This window comes from Gymnoscopelus microlampas (genome assembly GCF_963454915.1).
Source record: "Gymnoscopelus microlampas genome assembly, chromosome: 1".
NCBI lineage: Eukaryota > Metazoa > Chordata > Actinopteri > Myctophiformes > Myctophidae > Gymnoscopelus > Gymnoscopelus microlampas.
In genome coordinates this window covers 58438332-58459485 of record NC_139962.1, presented here as the reverse complement: position 1 = coordinate 58459485, position 21154 = coordinate 58438332, and the positions used below count along the sequence as shown (strand labels likewise).

General features: G+C 41.6%; 1 protein-coding gene across 1 annotated transcript in view; it reads left to right on the top strand.

Annotated features, from left to right (window-relative positions):
• Positions 1–21154, top strand: part of cgnl1 (cingulin-like 1) — an 84923-nt gene that overhangs the window by 41777 nt on the left and 21992 nt on the right. Inside the window, exons 9-11 of the mRNA XM_084064974.1 lie at positions 17600–17806; positions 18899–19003; positions 20039–20191. Of these exons, the coding sequence (XP_083921100.1) occupies positions 17600–17806; positions 18899–19003; positions 20039–20191 (465 nt within the window). The remainder of the gene's footprint in view (positions 1–17599; positions 17807–18898; positions 19004–20038; positions 20192–21154) is intronic.

Here is a 21154-nt window from a genome sequence, read left to right as displayed (position 1 = left end):
AGTACCAAAAGTAGAACGTGCTCATTATGCAGAATGTCCCATTTCAAATGTATACAAATATTTTGAAAATAGCCGATCTACAAGCTCACAATGCGTCGCATTGTGAGCTTGTAGATCGGCTATTTTCCAATGACCGTATTGTATATAGGGCTGAAGGGGTTAATGTGTGTTTTGTAATAATAAACAAAATCTACAAAGTAACTAGTAACTAAAGTTTTCAAATAATGTTAGTGGAGTAAAAGTACAGCATTTGTCTCTGAGATGTAGCGAAGTGAAAGGGTTGAAAACTGGAAATACTCCAATAAAGTTAAAAATACCTCAAAATTGTACTTAAGTACAGTACTTGAGTAAATTGACGTACTTTTTACACCACTGGTGAGGACCAATTATATGACGATGAGGTTGAAAATGGGCACGAAGTGCTCCTTTAGCACAGAGAGTGTGCAACTTTTGCACTCTCTCAGTGTTACAAATTGATACGTCAACGCTGGGGCTTTTTTTCATTTCCCACATGCAAGGTTTCACTCTTGCTGTGGACCTGTAACCCTTTTTCCACCCATATATGTTTTTTCAAACCCTTTTGCCTGTTGAGTAATCTTTTGCCGCTCAATTTTCTGGGCGAGCTGAAGTAGTCCTGTGTGATGGACACATTTATGCGGTTTGCAGAGAGAGAGAGAGAGAGAGAGCGAGCGGCTTCCCCCTCAGGCCGCCACTTCTGAACGTAAAAAGACTCCCTCCTCCTCGCATGGGCCTTAAAGACTCTTCCTCCTCCATGAGCCTGTCTGTTTGATGATAGCAAACGCTTCCCCAACATGGCTGAGGGGCTGCTGATGTAGCAGGGCCACTGGAAAGAGGAAGTAGGGGGGGAAAAAGTTGGTAGTTGCGTTTTTTTATATTGGTAGTTGCGTTTATATTGGTAGTTGCGTTTTTTTTGGTAGTTGCGTTTTTTTAGGGTTGTTTCTAAAGTGTAGTATTTTTTTAAATTATTATTTAGACCAGTGGTTCTGAAACATTTTCATGTCATGGACCCCATCTGGAAATGTATTTTTTTGCCAGGGAGCCCTGTATCATACCACAATCTAGAAATACTCAGTTACTCGGTATTCAAATTGTCCTTGAGTAAAAGTGCAAAAAGTGTTGTACATAGACCAATTATTTGTTTACAAACATTGGGACTGGACGCACAGGTGACTGTTTCATGTAATCAATTCCCAACAGATCCCCAAACCTGCTGTTTTGGGGTGAGCTTGTTTCAGTTCATTCAACCTCCTCTGTGTGTAGGCTAGTGGGGTGCGCCCTGGCGACACATATACTTCATCGCGTAACGGTATTGCGCACCGAGAACAGCTGACATACAAGCTCACAACCGCGTCACGGATGCGACCGCTGTGATCTGTGATCTTAGTCTTGACGGGCTGCAGCTGTGCGAGCCAAGCAGGTTCTGGTGCCATGATCATAGAGCGCTCCCCTCTGTTCTTATGACAGCCACTGGAGGTGGAGTTTTGAGGACAACTGCTTTGAATTGTTATTATTGTTTACACACAACAGAAACCAAGGATTATATATTTCAAGAGCGAGAGATCACAGTAAAAATCCTAAGCATTCTTCCTCCACACTGGGAGAAAAACAGCATCTGAAAGTGTGATGGGATGCATTTTTACACGTGAGACTGAGACCACTTTTACATTGCATCTTATGAGCGGTGGGGTTCTTTTGCTGCCGACCTGCGTGCGCATACTGTTTCGTATCAGTGTGACGTCGTCTGTTAAGGCGTCTATACAAAATATACTTATACACCAAATGTAAAAGTATTCTTTATCAAGTCAATATGTATACAAATCTTTTGAAAATAGCTGATCTACAAGTTCTCAACGTGCCGTGGTGCGATGCGTTGTGAGCTTGTAGATCCGCTATTTTAAAACAGACTAAAGTGGTTAATGTATGTTTTGTAATAATAATCTACAAAGTAACTAGTAACTAAAGTGAGATGTAGTGGAGCAGAAGTAAAAGTATTGAAAATTGGAAATACTCCAGTAAAGTAAATTTGTACTTAAGTACAATACTTGAGTACATGTACTTAGTTACTTTCCACCACTGAGGGAGGAAGCAAGGAAAGGAAACGGATGAGAGGGCTCCTGGAGTTCCACCAGAGGAAAAGAAAGATGACCAAATGCCTCGTTTCAACAAAGTTTAGTCGTTGTACATTATATCTGCTTTGCCACCAAAAACACGTTGGTCCTTGTTGGAATGATTTCACTAGCACGACTTCAAAGTTCAAATACTGACGTTAAAAAAACCCTGTAAGTTTTGATTGAAGAACTAGTCTACAAAACATGTCTGATAAGCTCAATTCCTGACTGGTTGCATTTCTGTGGTTACTGTGGTTTGGGGGATGTTGTGTGTGTGTGTGTGTGTGTGTGTGTGTGTGTGTGTGTGTGTGTGTGTGTGTGTGTGTGTGTGTGTGTGTGTGTGTGTGTGTGTGTGTGTGTGTGTGTGTGTGTGTGTCGGTAGGATTAGATATTGCTTCACTTCCATGTGTCAGGGTCATGTCTGTGTGAAACTCTGCCATATGACCTGGATTCTGCTGTTTATTGTTCCTTTGCTGCACCGCCTGCTAGGGTAGGCTGGTCCTGGTTAGGGTAGGGGGGGTGGTACCGGGGTAGGGGCTATGGGCTTTTTTTCCTGTAAAGTTGCTTGTAAATACTGGTAGTTGCTATTTTCAAATCGCTGATCTGTGAGCTTGTAGATCGGCTACCGTGTATATATATTTACAGTAGGAAGTGCTCATGTGGCCTAGTCGCTTCTTTTTTTCTCGTTTTCCTAGACCTTCCTAAGAGGTTGCTTATTTCTCTCTCAAAATCTGGCAACACCGGTGGTAGGGTGGTGGGTGGTGGGAACCTGCTCTGTGAAAACAGATTATGAGGCCTCAGATATAAATACATCAAGGAGAGAAGTGCATAGGTCTGCAGTATGAGTAAGGAATATGAAATACTGCTCTGAATTCCTCAGACTGGAGGTAAACAGACTTTAGAAGTCAAAGTTGATTTAAGGAGATCTATACCATTGGGCATGTTGGTTTATTTCTTTCACGTTGCACTCAGTTGCGGGTGATTTTTCTGAATTTAACCACTTGAGAGCCCTATATAGAGAAAATTGCAGATTTACATTTGATCTGCAATTTCTGACCATAGTCTTAGTTCTGTGACATCACAGTGCACCGTCTTAGTTCTGTGGCATCACAGTGCACCGTCTTAGTTCTGTGACATCACAGTGCACTGTCTTAATTCTGTGACATCACAGTGCACCGTCTTAGTTCTGTGACATCACAGTGCACTGTCTTAGTTCTGTGACATCACAGTGCACCGTCTTAGTTCTGTGACATCACAGTGCACTGTCTTAGTTCTGTGACATCACGGTGCACTGTCTTAGTTCTGTGACATCACAGTGCACTGTCTTAGTTCTGTGACATCACGGTGCACTGGCTTGGTTCTGTGACATCACGGTGCACTGTCTTAGTTTTGTGACATCACAGTGCACTGTCTTAGTTCTGTGACATCACAGTGCACTGTCTTAGTTCTGTGACATCACAGTGCACTGTCTTAGTTCTGTGACATCACAGTGCACTGTCTTAGTTCTGTGACATCACTTTTTATATTCTGGCTGAGTATAGAGGGAACCTCCCTGGCGTTCACCCAAAACACCAAGGAGCTTGTGTGCGATGTGAGTTTTTTGCCAAACGACAGGCTTTTTGAATGGCTTTGTGATGTTTTAATCACTCATTTGGCACAACGTCACCTAGTGCACAATAGTAGTGCCGTTTTACATGGTGTCGTAGGGTTTCTCACAACAACCACCAGCTTTTGTCACTGAGTTGTGTGAGATGTGAAGTGAAGTCAATTCGGTTGACTGTGGGAGTTTTGTTTGTGTTGTAGACCTCTTAGCCTCGATCTCCAGGCTTTTATTGTTTAGTTTTGCTAAAGAATAAAAGCCAGCGCACCCCAAAACAACAGGTTGAGAATTGATTGCATGAAACAATCACCTGTGCATCCAGTATAAATGTTGGTAAACAAATAATTGGTCTATATCCAGAGCATGTATTCTTATTTGATTTTATTTATTTGTTTGTGATTTGTTTGTGATATTTTTGATGAAGAAATAAATCCAGTATCCCTTATAGTGCTCTTTTATGATTGGCATTTCATTGCACAGGGTTTTATATTTCCTATTAAACCTAAAACAACCCCTGCAACCCTACAGCTTGGCATAGCATGGAGACTCCATTTTAAAAAAGGGTGTGCTTTTCAAATACTCTTAAGGACAAGAAGACGAGGTTTAATTACTGCCCTGTGTGTGACAAGAGAGAAATGCCAATGCTTCTCAAGTGTCACGTTTTAATTTCTACTGTGAGCCTCTCCTGTCAGACTGTCACACAGGTCTTATGGCTCCATGTGTGTGTGTGTGTGTGTGTGTGTGTGTGTGTGTGTGTGTGTGTGTGTGTGTGTGTGTGTGTGTGTGTGTGGTTTTATGAGGCATTCTATTGTATTTGTGACATGCAGTCATGCTGGCAAAACAAGTCGAGTCATATTCATTGACAGAGAGGAACTGGAATGGTTGTGGTGCGTCTTCTTTTCCTTTTAACCACATTAACCTTGGCGTCCCTATTTTGGACGAATGTTTCAAGTGTTTTCCGATTTGTTTACAAATGTTTATAGTATATCGTCACTCTCGGACATAAACCTCCTATCTCCTTGTTCTAACTTTTTGTGTTGTTTCGTAAATTAATGCCCTATGCCCTTGATCGCTTCGCGCCGCGTTTCGTCTCAAGTGGTTAAGAGACAGAGAGCTGATATGAATGTTGATAAACAACACTGATAAGTTCATACGCTTACAGGGAATGACCTTGATGGGGCTTTTTTTTAGCTGACTTTATGAAGTCACGGTTCTATGTCATTCAGACCGCGTTTGTATAGCGTTTTCTTTCATGTAACGTGAAGCCACAGTGAACAAAAAGCTTAACTTAAATAAAAGAGGCTACATCTTTTAAAGCTTTCAGAAACGTTGAGCCTACAGTGTCACTAAAAAAAAGCAACATTGTTGGCACTTAAAAAGACAGCCCCCTCTATAAATCACAATGTCACTGACCTGAAGTAGATTAGCCTGCCAAGCACTAAGTATAGTCTATTTACATTTCGCGGGCACTATTGTTAACGTTAAGTGAGGACAAAACGTTTTACGACATAGTTACAAGGGTTATATAATACTTATTTACATTTCTCTGCAAAGTTGCAAAGCCTTTTTGTTCCAGGGACGCCCAGAAGCAAAGATTTGAGTTAAAAATGTATACATAGTCAAAGATGTGCACACATTTTCACATTTTTTTCTTCTTCAAAAATAGCAGATATACAAGCTCAAAGCTATGAGCTTGTATACCTGCTATTTTTGAATAGCCGAAGAAATCTAAAGTGACACAGTTGCGTTCCCGCTCTTAATGGGTTAAGTGATATTATGTGTTGTGTCATTTATTATTGGTTAATCATTTATTCATTGGTCAGTGTGTCTGTGGCCACTGGCCAGTGTTTGCAGTAAGTGAAGTCCCAGTCAGCATGTTTTTGCAGCTGCAAGGGGATATCCTGCCTTTCAGCTCATCCTGATTTCCACTTTGCATTGAGCCACGGCTATTTTCTCACCGTTCGTTGCAGTGGCTTAATACAAATTGTTTTACTTGTCAACCGATGTTTACATACAGTACAGTCAAATGATGTTTACAGCAGGGGTCTTAAACGTTTTCAGGCCAAGGACCCCCTAGCTGTGAGAGAGATGAAGCAGGGACCCCCTCTATATTGTATAAAATTGATTTTCAGATTAAACTTTTTTTTTTTTACTTGGTCTGCTCTTCTTTCCCTCTACACCTATACCTCTTTGCCAAAAATAAATCCTATCTCACAAAGATTTGGCGGACCCCCTATAGTAGCTCTGAAGACCCCCTAGGGGTCCTGGACCCCCTGTTGAAGACCCCTGGTTTGCAGTATTATTCCATATTATACAGCCATTACGTTTGTACCTTAGTTTTGCTGCGTTTATTATAGCTGTTATTTATGATAGCTGTTGTTTATGATATCGACTATAAATAGCAAAGCAATGCGCGAGTCATATTGCCCACTATATTTGCTGCCCTGATAGTCGGGTTCAAAGGCTCAGTGAGAAAATCTTCGACTTCCCTGAATTGAATTTGATATACTGTACCGGTAAATGATATTAGATTACGTTCAACGTGACAGGGATGCAGTTGACATTTGATTTATTGGTTGCAATCATGGAAGTTATGGTTGGGACATGCTTATCAACAGCTTGGAACGTTGACATTCGAATTCATTTGGTCGTTTATGGTGTTAATTACAACTTGATGTGCACACCTGATAGATTTAGAGAGTTGGGCTCTAATGATTTAGATCAGTGGTTTTCAACCTTTTTCATGCCAAGGACCCCTAAATTGATATACATCTGGCCGCGGACCCCCATTTGAAAATGTTTCGTGCCAGGGACCCCCCAGAAGCAAAGACATCAGTTAATTTTCGCTTAAAAAAATATAAATGCTCAAAGATATGCACAGTTTTTCAAGGTTTTTCAAAAATAGCAGATATACAAGCTCAAAGCGCGGCACTCGGTGCCGCGCTTTGAGCTTGTATATCTGCTATTTTTGAATAGCCTAAGCTAAGTGGTTAAAAATGATTGTGATGCTATGAACTCATTTTGCTGGGGACCCCCTGGTACTCTCTCAAGGACCACTGGTTGAAAACCACTGATTTAGATCATTATCGTCTCTGTCGGGTGGAAAACCTCATTATATCCAAAACTGTTTTACAAGCGCCGAAACGCTCCGCTTGCCTTCGACCCGCACTTACGCTTGTAGATCTGATACTTTTGATGCTTTTGTGTGATGCTGTAGCATGGTCAAGTAGGGCGTTCCGTTAATTTACAAAAAAAGCCACAAAAAAGTTAAAATTTGGAGATTTCTGGAGGTTTCTGCCCGACAGCAATGATATTCTGCTGGGGTTTTGGATTATTGTTGCAGGTTATTTGCTCTAGGGATCGGTAAGCGCCAGTGTTTATGTCTGTCAGCTGATTTGGCAGCGCTGTGTTGTCTGAGTGACCTAGAAGAGTTGAGAGAGAGAGAGAGAGAGAGAGAGAGAGAGAGAGAGCGAGAGAGAGAGATACACAACCTGAGGCATAGCTTCACTGCAGTGACTCGACTGTACTGTTGTTTTAAAGGCTACACGGCGCTAGTTAATGCGCAACTGCTAGTCAAACAGTTTTGAGTGCACACAAGAATTCCCCTTGAAGTCGAACCAACTTCACAATGATGGAGGACAGAGTCAACAAGGCCATACATAACGCTGTGGCAGTTTTACACCCATGATATTCTGTTCATAAACTGAGGTGAAGTCATTTCGTCAAGTTCCTTCCCCTTTTATTCACGTCGTTGCTGTGATCATACCACAGCGTCACGCAATAGCATCAAAAGTAGCAGATCTACAAGCTCAAAACGCGGCGCGTTTCAGCTTGTAGATCTGCTACTTTTGCCATTTTTGAATTAGAATTGTGAAAAGTAACAGATTTGGACGTATGAGGTTTCACCCGACAGAAACGATATACAGTACAACTGTTACAACTTTAATCACTTAAACCCTATACTGTGTTTCTTTGACTGGGGACCCCCAGGGGCCTGTACTTGCCCCCCTCTTTTTTTTTCTCCTCCTATACATCAAATATCTATGGCGAAAATAGTCGACCTACAACCTGACAACGTGTTGGCGATGCGTTCACCCTGAGACACATTCAAACCCAGAGTGTTAATAATGTATATGGAAGTGTAAGACTTTACCTGTAAGAGTCCCATTTTTTACACTTCCAGAGTCAAATGAACACACTGGATTTTGCTGTGCCAGACAACGATGATCACAGCACAGGGTTCTCTGTCCCAACGTTTATTTTTTTGCCTGACAATAATTCCCCTGAAGTTCTGTGCAAAACTCACACAAGAAAAATGAAAATGGCGCCGCCCTATAGGAGGGCTGAACCCTTTTTTTGAAAATCTATAAATGGATCTTTACAGTGAGTGTGGGAAGTGGGACAGGGCAGAGGAGGGAGAGAGGGGCTTCACTCGAAAACACTCGGGGTCCGTTTGTTATGAAGGCAGTGCCCCCCCCCCCCCCGGGCCCCTCCCCATACCATACCATGACCTCTGACTCTAAACCAATCATAACAAGACCAGTGTGCCCGCCATCCGTGCAATTGTCATATATAGCCGAAAATAAATATGTTTTTTAGTGTTTTAGTTTTAGTGTTTTAAACTGTTCCTCATTTTGTTGGGGACCCCCGGCGGTCCCCAGGTATAAGTAAAAAAAACAACAACAAAAAACGACAACAATCAACTCTTTTTGTTTGTTCTACTTTAATCCATTAAGACCAGGAACGTGTCATTTTTAAGATTTATTTGGCTATTCAAAAATAGCAGATCTACAAGCTATGAACTTGTAGATCTGCTATTTATTTTTTTATTATGAAAATTTGTGTAAGTCTTTGAATATCTATACTTTTTTTTTTTCCCCCAAATTATTTTTCAAAAAACTGTTAGGATTTAGAAGACATTTGTAGAATCGGCCTCAGGTCTTTTAATGGGTTAACGTTCGCTCTTCTAATTGCATCTATTTACCAGACTCATCGGCGGTGAAACATAACACAGTCAGTCTCCATGGAGCTGTGTCTCTGCTGTAACCCGGCCAGTTGAGCCAGGCAGCCGTGATGAGGGTGGCATTGTGGTGGCAGAGAAACTGGTCCAACTGGCCTCTTTTAGTGCTGAGCTGGCATCTGCCTTCATGTCTTTCTCTCTTTCTTGTGCTTTGTGACTTAAAACTTCAAACTGTGTTCACACCCTAAAATATACCCAGGCAGGCTATTTTAACCCATTAAGACCTGAGGCCGCGTCTAAAAAAATCAAAATCCTAACAATTTTTCGGGAAAAAATATAAAAACATACTTTTCACGATTTTTCAAAAATAGCAGATCTACAAGCTCGTAGCGCGGCACTCGGTGCCGCGCTACGAGCTTGTAGATCTGCTATTTTTGAATAGCCAATGAAATATAAAGTGACACAGATGCGTTCCAGGTATCAATGTGTTAACCCATTAAGACCGGGAACGCATCCATTTCATTTTAAGATTTCTTTGGGCTATTAAAAAATAGCAGATCTACAAGCTCATAGGCACCGAGTGCCGCGCAAATGTCTTATAAATAATAACATATCTTGCTATATCAGTGGTGCTCCAACTTTTCCACGTCAAGGTTCGCCAAAATGATATGTATTTGACCGCGGACCCCCCATCTCAAAATATGTTGTTCGAGGGACCCCCTGAAGCACAGTTCGGAGTTAAAAATGTTTGCTTTAAAACGTATATATATATATTCAAAAATGTGCACACATTTTTACGATGTTTTTTTTTGTGTTGCAGATCTACAAGCTCATAGCTTGGTGCCGCGCTATGAGCTTGTAAATCTGCTATTTTTGTAAGCCAAAGTATAAAATAATGGTTCAAGTGCTTAACATCTAAAATGAAACAGATTTTGTCCGGGTCTTAATAGGTTAAACACCCATGCTAGTTGACCAGCCCATATCCCCCCATATCTGAGCATGAGGTAGAGGTTGTGTTTAGCAGGCTAGAGGGAAGGACGGACTTTGGATTCTAACAGGAGTTTAAAAGCACTGCGTTGTCAATGAATGACCGCATTCATGACCACAATGTCCAGTGACACATTCTAATGCTAAAGCCTGCTTTATTCTCGGTAGTGTGACGCGACCGGCGCGCTGAAAATAGCTCACAATGCATCGCATCACGACGTGTGAGCAAGGGACACTTATTGTAAACGTGTGAATGAGGCCTGTCACAATCATTACATCATCGTCTAACTGTAATTATTTGAGATGATCGCAATTATTTTTGCATAATCGTCATAATTGTTTCCATGTTGAAAAATGTTCACTCACTTTCAAATATTAAAAAAAGCAGAAATAGCTGATCTACAAGCTTACAACGCGTCACTTCGTGACGCGTTGTAAGCTTATAGATCAGCTATTTCCAGCTTGTAAAGCACGCTGGTCTAAGAAGAGACTAGAGTCTAGTCAACACTTTCTCAACACTTTCTCGACACTTTTTCATCATTGGCTGTCCTTTAAGCCAATGGGGACACTTTCCCATACTCTGAACGGACGGTCTCGTCCTCCCAAGCTATGGCACTAGACACGCCTCTCGCCTCTATGGCAGTGTTGCCAGATTCTGCGAGAGACATAAGCAACAGGTCTAAGCCAATGGGGAGCCACTAGCAGTGTTGCCAGATTCTGCGACACAAATCAGAGAAAACAGATTATTTTATTACGACGCCTAAAAGGCTTCATATGTTCCTATGTTCAATGCCACACACAATTAAATCATTAATCGCAATTATTTGAGTGACAATTAATTGTCGACTTAAAGGTAGGGTAAGTGATTTGCTTTGGTTAAAATAAGTGTTAAATAGCTCTATATTCAGGGGTGCACATAACTGGTGCGCAGGTGCGCATGCGCACCCAAAATAAAAAATGCGCACCACATCAGGCGACGCGAGGCGCTTTTGCGCACCAACAGCTGGGACAGGAATTTCCAAGCTTTTATTTTTTAGCAAAACTAAAAAATAAAAGCCTGGAGATCGAGGCTAGGAATTTACTTCCTGAAGCCACACTCACACAATCACTCTAAAGCACCCGTCGGCCCCATGTACAGCCATTAGGCACAGGGGTAGAGATATGACTCGCGTCGCCTCGCATCGCCTCGCATTGCCTCGCTGTGCACGCAGCCAGCAGGGGCTTTATATAACAGCATGAGAAAAAAAAAAACGGCGAAAATCGGCGGAATTTAGAAGCAGAGCGTCCTTTTTTTCTCGCCCCCCCCCGTTGACAAAACTGTCCGGCGGGCACCGTGCTGAACCCCCCCCCCCCCCCCCCCCGTTGACAAAACTGTCCGGGCTGAACCCCCCCCCCCCCCCCCCCCCGTTGACAAAACGGGACGGGCGCCATGCGCACCAAGTCACATGTCCAGGTGCTCCTCTGCGTACCAGACCTAAAAAGTTATGTGCACCCCTGTCTATATTCTGATAGTACTTCATTGCTATAGAGTGTTTGTTCAGTAAAAGGAGTCTCATTGTCTCTCCACCTCTTTATAAAACAGAAAATGCATTTTCGTTTCAGTTTCAGTTTCATTTCCAATTGTATCCAATCAGGATAGAGAACTCAATCAGGATATAGATTAAACAATTGAAATTGGAAGTGATGACACTAAGAAATGAGCAGGCAAAATTGGAACTGGAACACTATAAAAATGAAGCTTAAAAATGGGTACTTTCTCCTGATTGGCTGAGATTTTGACACCATACCGGAAAAATAATTTTCTGTTTATTAAAGAGCTGGAGAGACGGGGAGACATCTGTTACTGAACAAACACTCTATAGCAATGATTACTATCACAATATAGTGCTTTAACCTTTTAACACATTGGGTGCCAAAACCGTATATATACGTTTTTCTAGGGCTGGGACTCGATTAAAAAAATTAATCTAATTAATTAGAGGCTTTGTAATTAATTAATCGCAATTAATCGCATTTTAATCGCATATCAATATTTGACCTGAGAACAGTGAAAAGTATTTTTTTCAAAAGGATTTTGGCATACGTCTTTAAGTACAAGTACTCAAGAACTGTACTTAAGTACAATTTTGAGGTATTTGCATTGACTCGAGTATTTCCAATTTCTAATAGTTTTACTTCTACTCCAGTAACTCCACTATATCTCAGAGGCAAATATTGTACTTTTACTCCACTACAATTATTTGAAAACTTTAGTTACTAGTTACTTTGTAGATTTCGATTATTATTATAAAACATTACAGTAGCCATGTGAAAATAGCAGATCTGCAAGCACAAGGCATTGTGAGCTTGTAGATCAGCTATTTTCCACCACTGGAGGCTGGTAGAGTGTTGTTACTGTTGTTTTATAGTAGATTCATAAATTATTATGAATAAAAATCGCACGCATGTGATCCGCACCGCATCGTGGAACCCCCCCACCAGCGCACCACCAGCGTCCCAAACGGGACAAACGCGCGCGTAGGCGGGGGCTTCCATTACAGATTCTGACTTGCCCAGGCAACATTATCAAGCAGGCATCATGTTTTCATGCACTGTGCTGGCTGGCTGCAGTAGACTTTGTTGTTGTCTGTCATGCCTGAGAAGTGAGAATTACCGTCTGTTGGTGCGCTGCTATAAACGGTCCGTCTGAAACTCGTCCAGTGAGAAACGTTCCGCGGTGCAAAATAGGTGCGATTAAAATGCGTTAATTTTTTTAACGCGATAATTTTTCTGTAATTAATTGATCTAAATTAACGCGATGAAGTCCCGGCCCTAGTTTTTTGCAATACAACCACGGAGTGCCAAAACCGTATATATACAATTTTTGAAAAAAACAAAAAAACGAAACATTTTTTTTTTTTTTTTTTACCTTCTAAGCACCAGGAGATATCATTTTCCGAAGATTTTGACTCCAATCCACTTCCTGGTTAACTTATGACTTCAAAAGCCTGTATCTCGGCTCCTAAAAAATGGTTAAAAATCCTGGCACTCAGTGTACTCTGTTTTTAAAAAAACCTTGCACCCAATGTGTTAACAAAATACTTTTTGTTTTAACCCAAAAATATCACTCACCCTACCTTTAAATGTGTAATCGTGACAGCCCTACCTGTAAATTAGGCATAAGAACTGAAACACATTCACATACACTCGGTCAGTAGTCCTAATCTTTGATTTCACGCACGCACACACACACACACACACACACACACACACACACACACACACACACACACACACACACACACACATACACACACACACACACACACACACACACACACACACACACACACACACACAGTCATTGTTGTTACGGTATGTGACCGGTTTGATCTGTCCTTCGCCGCAGATGTCCTGGGGTTATCTTCTTGTTTCATTGTTTTCATGACACTTAACAATGTGGCATTTGCTATGCCGTGGCAGGATGCTCTCTGAATACATAATTGCCCCAATTAATGATGTAAAACAAACGTGGATGTTGCATTTTATAGCCTGCTGTATAATATGAGCTGCTTTTGATTCATTCCTTAACCAGTGGGATGTGGACTGGTGGGCATAAAGCATGCACTTCAGTGCCACGGTTAGGGTGACACATCTATAGCCAGATGTGTCACCTTTAGGGCTGCAACTACCCATCACGTTTCTGAGTGATTATTCTGTTGATAACTTTTTCGATTCATCGGATAATTGAGAAGTGCATTTAAAAACAAAATAATCATTCAATTCAATTCAAATTCAAACAACTTTATTTTCCTTTCGGAACTTCGTTTGTGCAGTGGTTAAAAAAGACAAACATACATATAGTCAATACATATATACCTATGTCACTATAAAAGACACACAAAGTACATTTAAAACTATTACTTAAAAGCATGATAAAACTTAAAAGCATGGTAAAATAATATATTATATTGCAACCTATGCATGTGTTAGCGTGTTCATTACTAGCGTCCATCAGATGGAATAGTCGCTTGATATACATTTTGTATATATCAACAAATCAATTCAAATCAATGAACCACTTAAGCCCTATTTCATACTTTGTCGCACAATTTTGTCATGCAGAAATACTGAGAATAGTAGATCTACAAGCTCACAATGCATCACAGACACGCTCTGAGCTTGTAGATATGCTATTTTCACTCTTTTTGAAATCATTTGAAATCATTTGAAAAGCTGTTGCACCCCTAGTCAACTTTATTATTAGTAGTAGCTTTTTTGTCTTTATTCCCAACAGTGAGTCAGGACAGTGGATAAACCAGCATTGACACTGAAAGACAAAAGGCGATGTGTTGTAGAACAATGGTTCCCAAACTTTTCAGGCTACGGTTTGTTTACTGTTGAGTGTGAAAACAATGTTGCACATATGCTAATCATCTGGGGGACCCCCCCCAAAATAATTTGGGGACCCCCCCCCCCCCCCCCAGTTTGGGAACCACTGGTGTAGAAGAAGGATAGCAAGGTGTGTGTGCGCACAGCACACGTGCCTGTATTCTTGTGTGCGCGTGCGTTCACGTGTGCCTGGCCTGCCTGCTTGTTTGGCACGGCCGGGCGAAACGCGTGCCAAGTAGCCGTAGCTGTCCTGTCCAAGAAACTGGGAATAAGACCCGTTGTGCATTAATCTGCTCAGTCAGTCCCTGATCCCCCCCGGGTGCAGCAGACACCCATGCCCACAATGGACCTATGTGTGTGTGTGTGTGTGTGTCTGTCTACCACGGCCTGCGAGCCGTAAACCAAGGTTTTTCAAACTTTTTCACGTCAAGGACCCGCCCCTGTATTCGGCTGTGGCCGCCCATCTGAAAATGTTTTGTCCTCCCCTTTTACAATAAACCAGTGGTTTTCAAACCTTTTCATATCAAGGTCCATTATTTATTCGGCCTTATAGCCACGGAACCACCATTTGATGAGATTTAGCCTGTCAAACCCAAAACCTTTTGTCCACAATTCCATGCTGTATTGATGGGGTACCATAGGAGAGATTACAAGCCAACGTTGATCAAAATAACAATTCTTTAATTAAGTAATGCACATGTTTAAAGGTAGGGTAAGTGATTTACTTTGGTTAAAATAAGTGTTAAATGGCTCTATATTCTGATAGTACTCATTGCTATAGAGTGTTTGTTCAGTAAAAGAAGTCTCCATGTCTCTCCAGCTCTTTATTAAACAGAAAATGCATTTTCAGTGCTCTCTCCTGATTGGCTTAAATTTTGTCACCTACCTGAATATGTACTATATTCTGTTTACTAAAGAGCTGGAGAGACCCCTGTGACCGAACAAACGCTCTGTAGCAATGATCACTATCAGAATGTAGTACTCTAACCTTTTTAACATAAAAGAAAAATACCAAAAAATATCACTTACCCTACCTTTAACAATTATTTGACTCTTGAGAGTGTAAAATGAAACCAAATGGACCCGTAAGGGTCCATTTGGTTTCTGCAATAAACCAATAAGCTACAGGCTCATCTTAGTGTTCTGTACGTGATGGTATAAATGCATTCCTCACTCTGGCCGTGTTGAACAGGAAACTGCCAAAACCTGTTGTCTGGCATTCCTCTTGGCCTCCCCGATATTCTTGTTTCTGAGCAAACATGTGTAAAGCGTTCTCCAACTGTCTTCTTTAGCAGGATGCATGTCATCACCGCTGATTAGTACTGAATACTGTGGTTATTGTCAGTTGCGTCATCTTCATTGCATTTCTTTTTCTTTCTTTTTTTTCTTCTTCTTCCTGTCTGCCTTGAATAATCTTTCTTTTTCACCCTAAAGTTGCGCAACACTCCAAACAAGTGACATGCTTAGCCCAAAGAAAACTCCCTATTCATAAATCTGGGCCATGAGAGAGAGGAGTGCAAAATACAGAGAGTGTTTCACACACTGTCCCTGCTTCAGCACCGCAAATCCAGACTTATAACTGTCCTAAAAAAGAAAAACACTTCCAAAAACGCCCAGAGTTGAACTATTTCAACTTTGGGCACCCAGGTTAAAAAAAGAAAAAACGGCAGGCGTAAACGGCGCAGCGCAGAATGGATGCTCGGTGACGCATCGTCACGCTGATGCCGTTTTCGGCATGGCGACAATACGCAGCGCTCCCATTGAAAGACAATTCAAAACATACTGCGCTCGGGACAAAACACGTCTTTTGTGGACAAGGCCCCTAACCCTTCTGATCCGGGAACGCATCTGTGTAACCACTCAAACCATTATTTTACACTTTGGCTATTCAAAAATAGCAGATATACAAGCTGTTAGCGCGGCACTTGAGCTTTTAGATCTGCTATTTTTGAAAAATCATGAAAGGTTGTGAAAATCTTTGAATATATACATATTTAAAGCAAACATTTGTAACTCAAATCTTTGCAAATCTTTGCTTCAAAATATTTTGTTCCAGGGAGGGTCAAAAACATATAATTGTGGGGGTCCTTGACATGAACCACTGATATTTATCAACATACGTTTTTCAGAAAACTGTTAGGATCTAGAAGATATTTGTAGAATCGGAACCTCAGGCCTTAATGGGCTAAATGAAGGCACCACCATTGGGGCTGTTGAGGGAATGTCTTCGCGTTGGGGGGGGGGGGGGGGGGCAACTGACCAGCAGCCATCTAGAAATAATCCATCTAACCGGTTGACTGCGGTCCAGGTAGATTGGTTGGGGGGGGAGCAATCATCTCTACCTCTTCAGTCTATTGCCGGTGACTTTGTGGCCTTTTGTGTTGCTCCCAGCCTAGTTCAGGAGAGGCTATTCAGTAAAAAGCTAAATCGAGGACTTAGACGTTATTGTCCTGCGTTTTTTTTTTGCTCTGTGTTTGTCACGATGATGTGTCAGTGAATAACGGGAGGAGGTCGCTGTGTTCTTTCTCCAACGGCCCCAACAATAGAGGTCTCGAGAAAGTGATGAGCACTACAAAAAATGTCTTCGTGTCACAACGGGGGCGAATAACCCATTGAGACCTGAAGCCGATTCTACAAAATGTCTTCTAAATCCTAACTGTTTTTTGAAAAGAATTATGTTTAGGGGCGGCCATAGCTGAATGGTTAGTGAACCCGCCTAGGGAGCCAGAGGCCCTGGTTGCCCCAGGTTCGTTTCCAGGCCAGGTCAGCATATGTGTTGATGAAATGAAATTTGTCCCTGAGCAAGACTCTTAACCCCTAATTGCTCACAGGTTCTCATTGGAAACAATTTTTTTTTTTTTGCTTTATAAATAAGTTACAGGAGTTCTTACTGTATATGGTGTGTGTGATATGAAATTTGAGCTTACCCTAATCACAATAATCCCCGCATATATCGGTATCGGTTGATATCGGTATCGGTAATTAAGAGTTGGACAATATCGGTATATCGGTTATCGGTAAAAAAGCCAATATCGGACAACCCTAGTTAAAAGGAATTATCTTTATCCTTACTATGTCAGTGGTTCTCAAAGTTTTTCATGTCAAGGACCCCAAAATGTATATATATTTGGGCTGCGGACCCTCTCAAAATATTTTGTTCCAGGGACCCCCCAGAAGCAAAGATTTGAGTTAACATTTTTTGCTTTAAAAGAATATATATATTCAAAGATTTGCACACATTTTCATGATTTCTCAAAAATAGCAGATCTACGAGCTCATAGCGCGGCACTCGGTGCCGCGCTATGAGCTTGTATATCTGCTATTTTTGAATAGCCAATGTGTAAAATAATGCTTTTTTTTAGCTCAAATCTAAAAAATGACACAGATGCTTCTCCAGGTCTTAACGGGATAAAAACAAGTCTACGATTTTTTTTCCATCACGCTCCGCATTTGTTCCACTTTCTAGTCTAGTGTCACGGGGCTCTCTCCCTTTTCTTGTTTTTGTATCGAAGCCCCTTGTCATCGTCTCGTCTGGGTCTCTCTCCTCCACAGAGCGGCGCGGCGGTGATCCGAGAGAAGGCGGAGGTGGAGGCGGCCAAGGGTGCAGCCGAGGGTCAAAAGGGACGTCTGGCCCAGGAGGCCGACCGACTGCGCAGGCGGACGCAGGAGCTGGACAACGAGGTGGCCAAGCTGAACCGAATCGTCGACGAGGCCAAGCTGCAGGAGAGCCGACTGGGGGACAAAGTGGGCCGACTGGAGGTGAGGCTTGGAAGATGACGCCGTCGAGCAGAGACCTCTTATCTCCATGTTTTAACTTCTTTTTGTGGAGTTTTTTTTCTCCTGTAAATTAACGCCCTACTTGATCATACTACGGCGTCACTCAAAAGCTTCAAAAGTAGCTGATCTGCAAGCTCGAAACGCGGCGCAGAGCGACGCGTTTCGAGCTTGCAGATCTGCTACTTTTGATGCTTCTGAATTTGAATCCTGAAAAGTAACCGTTTTGGACGTACAGTATAAGGTTTCCACCCGACAGAGACGATATGTAAAAGGGACTGTCAGTCAATCACTGTATAAAGGGGTGTACTTTAGGTTAAAGCTCTATATTCAGATCGTAATCATTGCTGATAGAATGGTTGTTCAGTAACAGGGGTCTCCCCGTATCTCTCAGCTCTTCAGCAAACAGAAAGTAAATATATACCAATTTTATCAAGCAAACGCTCTAATAATAACAATGATTACTTTCAGCATCTAGAGCTATTTAAACACTTACTTTAGCAACAAAATATCGCCCTTAAAGAGGTGGTGCCATGTTTTTGCACTTTTTCTGTTTTTCATGTGTCTATGAGATTGATAGAACTTCATTAAGCCCCCCGGTGGTGGTTTTATGTTGTTTTATGTCTTCTCTGATTATTTGGAGTTTCTTCCTGGAGGCTGAAATCTTGAGGGTCAAACGTGCCAATAGAGAAACAGCCCTTTAGTGACATCACAGAGCCCCCAAAAAACATACCCTCCCCCTCATTATCATAACACGTCAGGTGTGGGCATGAGGAGGAGGAGGGACTAGGACAGGTGGTGGTGCTAAGGTGGTGGAGGAGGCGCTAAGGTGAGAACCAGGCATACTTAATGAACTGGAGGCGTGTCCACATAAAAAAATGTTTTTAAACAATTTCTGTACACTTTTTTTTTGTTGAAAAAAATCCTTACATAATAATAATACCTTATGATCAGGTTTTAGGGTTGAAGAATATCATGGCACTCCATCTTTAAGTGTTAATGCGTCCTGATACATTTTTTCTTTACACACATCGTAGTAATGTGATGCATCTTGTTTCATCTGATGTGCACGCGCAGAGAGATAAGAGGCAACTGGAAGAGTCGTTGGCAGAAATCAAGGAACAGGAAGAAGAGATGTCACGCGCCAACCGTGCGTTGACCACGCGGTTAGAGGATGTACAGGTGAGGTGGACAGCCCGCATATACTTTGTTGTGTGATCTTTGAATACTTTATTAGTCAGAAATGTAAACAGCACGTAGTACAGTAAGTCATTAGCATACACAAAAATCTAAAAAAATACAAACACTAGCCGATCTATACGCTCAAAATGTGCCGCGATGCATTGTGAGGTTGTAGATCGGCTATTTTTTGCTGTTATTGGAAAGAAAGAAAATAACTTAACCTATAATGGCCTGCCCACATGAGGGACACCAGGTTCAAAATGTTCCCAAAGCACCACAATAGAAATAAGCTCTTTGTTCTAGACTTCTGATAGATATGTACAAAACAAATATAATAATACTGTATGTTGTGTGGCATGCCCTCTCAGCCAGTCAGGACACAGAGATATCCATCAGTGGTTTTGTATTGTAGTAGTGATTGAAATGTCTTGGCTTAATACTTTTAGTGGCTCGGGTCGCAGCTGAAAAGCAAAACCTCAAAGAACCTTAACCCATTCAGACCGGGAACGCATCTGTGTGTCATTTTTTTTATTTCTTTGGGCTATTCAAAAATAGCAGATATGCAAGCTCACAGCGCGGCACTCATGAGCTTGTAGATCTGCTATTTTTGAAAAATGTGTGCAAATCTTTGAATATGTATATATATTTTTAAAGCTAACATTTTAAACTCCAATCGTTTCTTCTGGGGATTCTACAAATGAATCTATTTTTTATTATGTTGCTATAATATCAGTGGTTCTCAAACTTTTTTCATGTCAAGGACCCCCCAAAATGTTGTTCCAGGGACCCCCCCAGAAGCAAAGATTTGAGTTAAAAATGTTCACTTCAAAAGTATATATACATTCAAAGATTTGCACACATTTTTATGATTTAAAAAAGGAAAATAGCCCAAAGTATAAAATAATGGTTAAAGTGGTTACACACAGATGCGTTCCCGGCTTTAATGGGTTAAGAAGGTTGAAAAATGAAAAGCTCAGTGCGTTTTTGATGGGTTACCCCTGATGTCTTTCATTCGGTTGACCCCCCCCCCTACAGAGGAACCAGGCCAAAATGAACAGCGAACACAAGGAGCTGGAGGAGCGGCTGAAGGAGGAACGCATTCAGAAGGAGCAGTTCAAAAACACGAAAAACGAAATCGAGGATGAAAGGCGGCTGCTGGACCGCACGGTGGACAAACTGCAGAGGGAGGTGAGAGGACACCGGAGCGGATTGTTGTAATGAATGAAACGTACTGTACTGAAATGGTGGAAGAATCGACGTGCTCTTGTTGTTCAGTGGTTCTCAAACTTTTCTCAAAGGACACCCAAACTGACAGAAATGCATTTGGCCCGAGGACCCCCCCCATCTGAAAATGTTTTGTGCCAGGGACCCCCAGAAGCAAAGATTTCAGTTACAAATGTTCGCTTTAAAAATATACATATTCAAAGATTTGCACATATTTTCATTTCAAAAATAGCAGATCTACAAGCTTGTAGCGCGGCACAGAGTGCCGCGCTACAAGCTTGTAGATCTGCTATTTTTGAATAGCCAAAGTGTAAAATAATGCCTTTTAGCTCAAATGAAGCTATTATCAAAATTGAAGAATTATCAAAATTGTTCAACGTTCTCCAAACGTTTTCGACATTTTTCTAAAACTTTAAAAAAAATAGCAGACGTACAAACTCGCAGTGCGGCACGAGCTTGTAGATCTGCTATTTTTGAATAGCCAACGTATATGAATTAAGTGGCTAAAATGATTGTGATGCTATATTAACTAATTTACCCCTCCCCCCAACCTCTCCCACCTCACTTTGAGCCACCATTGCTGTAGTTCTTATCTGGTAGCCGAATTCCCTGAAGTAGATGAGATGCAAAATTAAAACATGGACGGCACTCAAATGAAATATTAATTTATGGCACAAATGCTTTGGCTTTACAATGTTCTTCAGCGCCCGTGCTGGCAAGCAGGGGAACATATTGCTCATAGCCTGTGTTGTGTTAGCATGTCTTGCATGTTTCTTTTTAGATATTAGCCTGCTTGACTTCTGTGAAGAATCCTTAAATTATGATGCATCACTCCCTGCGATATAATTTAAATGTCATATCCAGGGGCTACACAGAAACCGGAGATAAGCTCCTGACCTATGGGCTTTGTACGTACGCACTTACTTG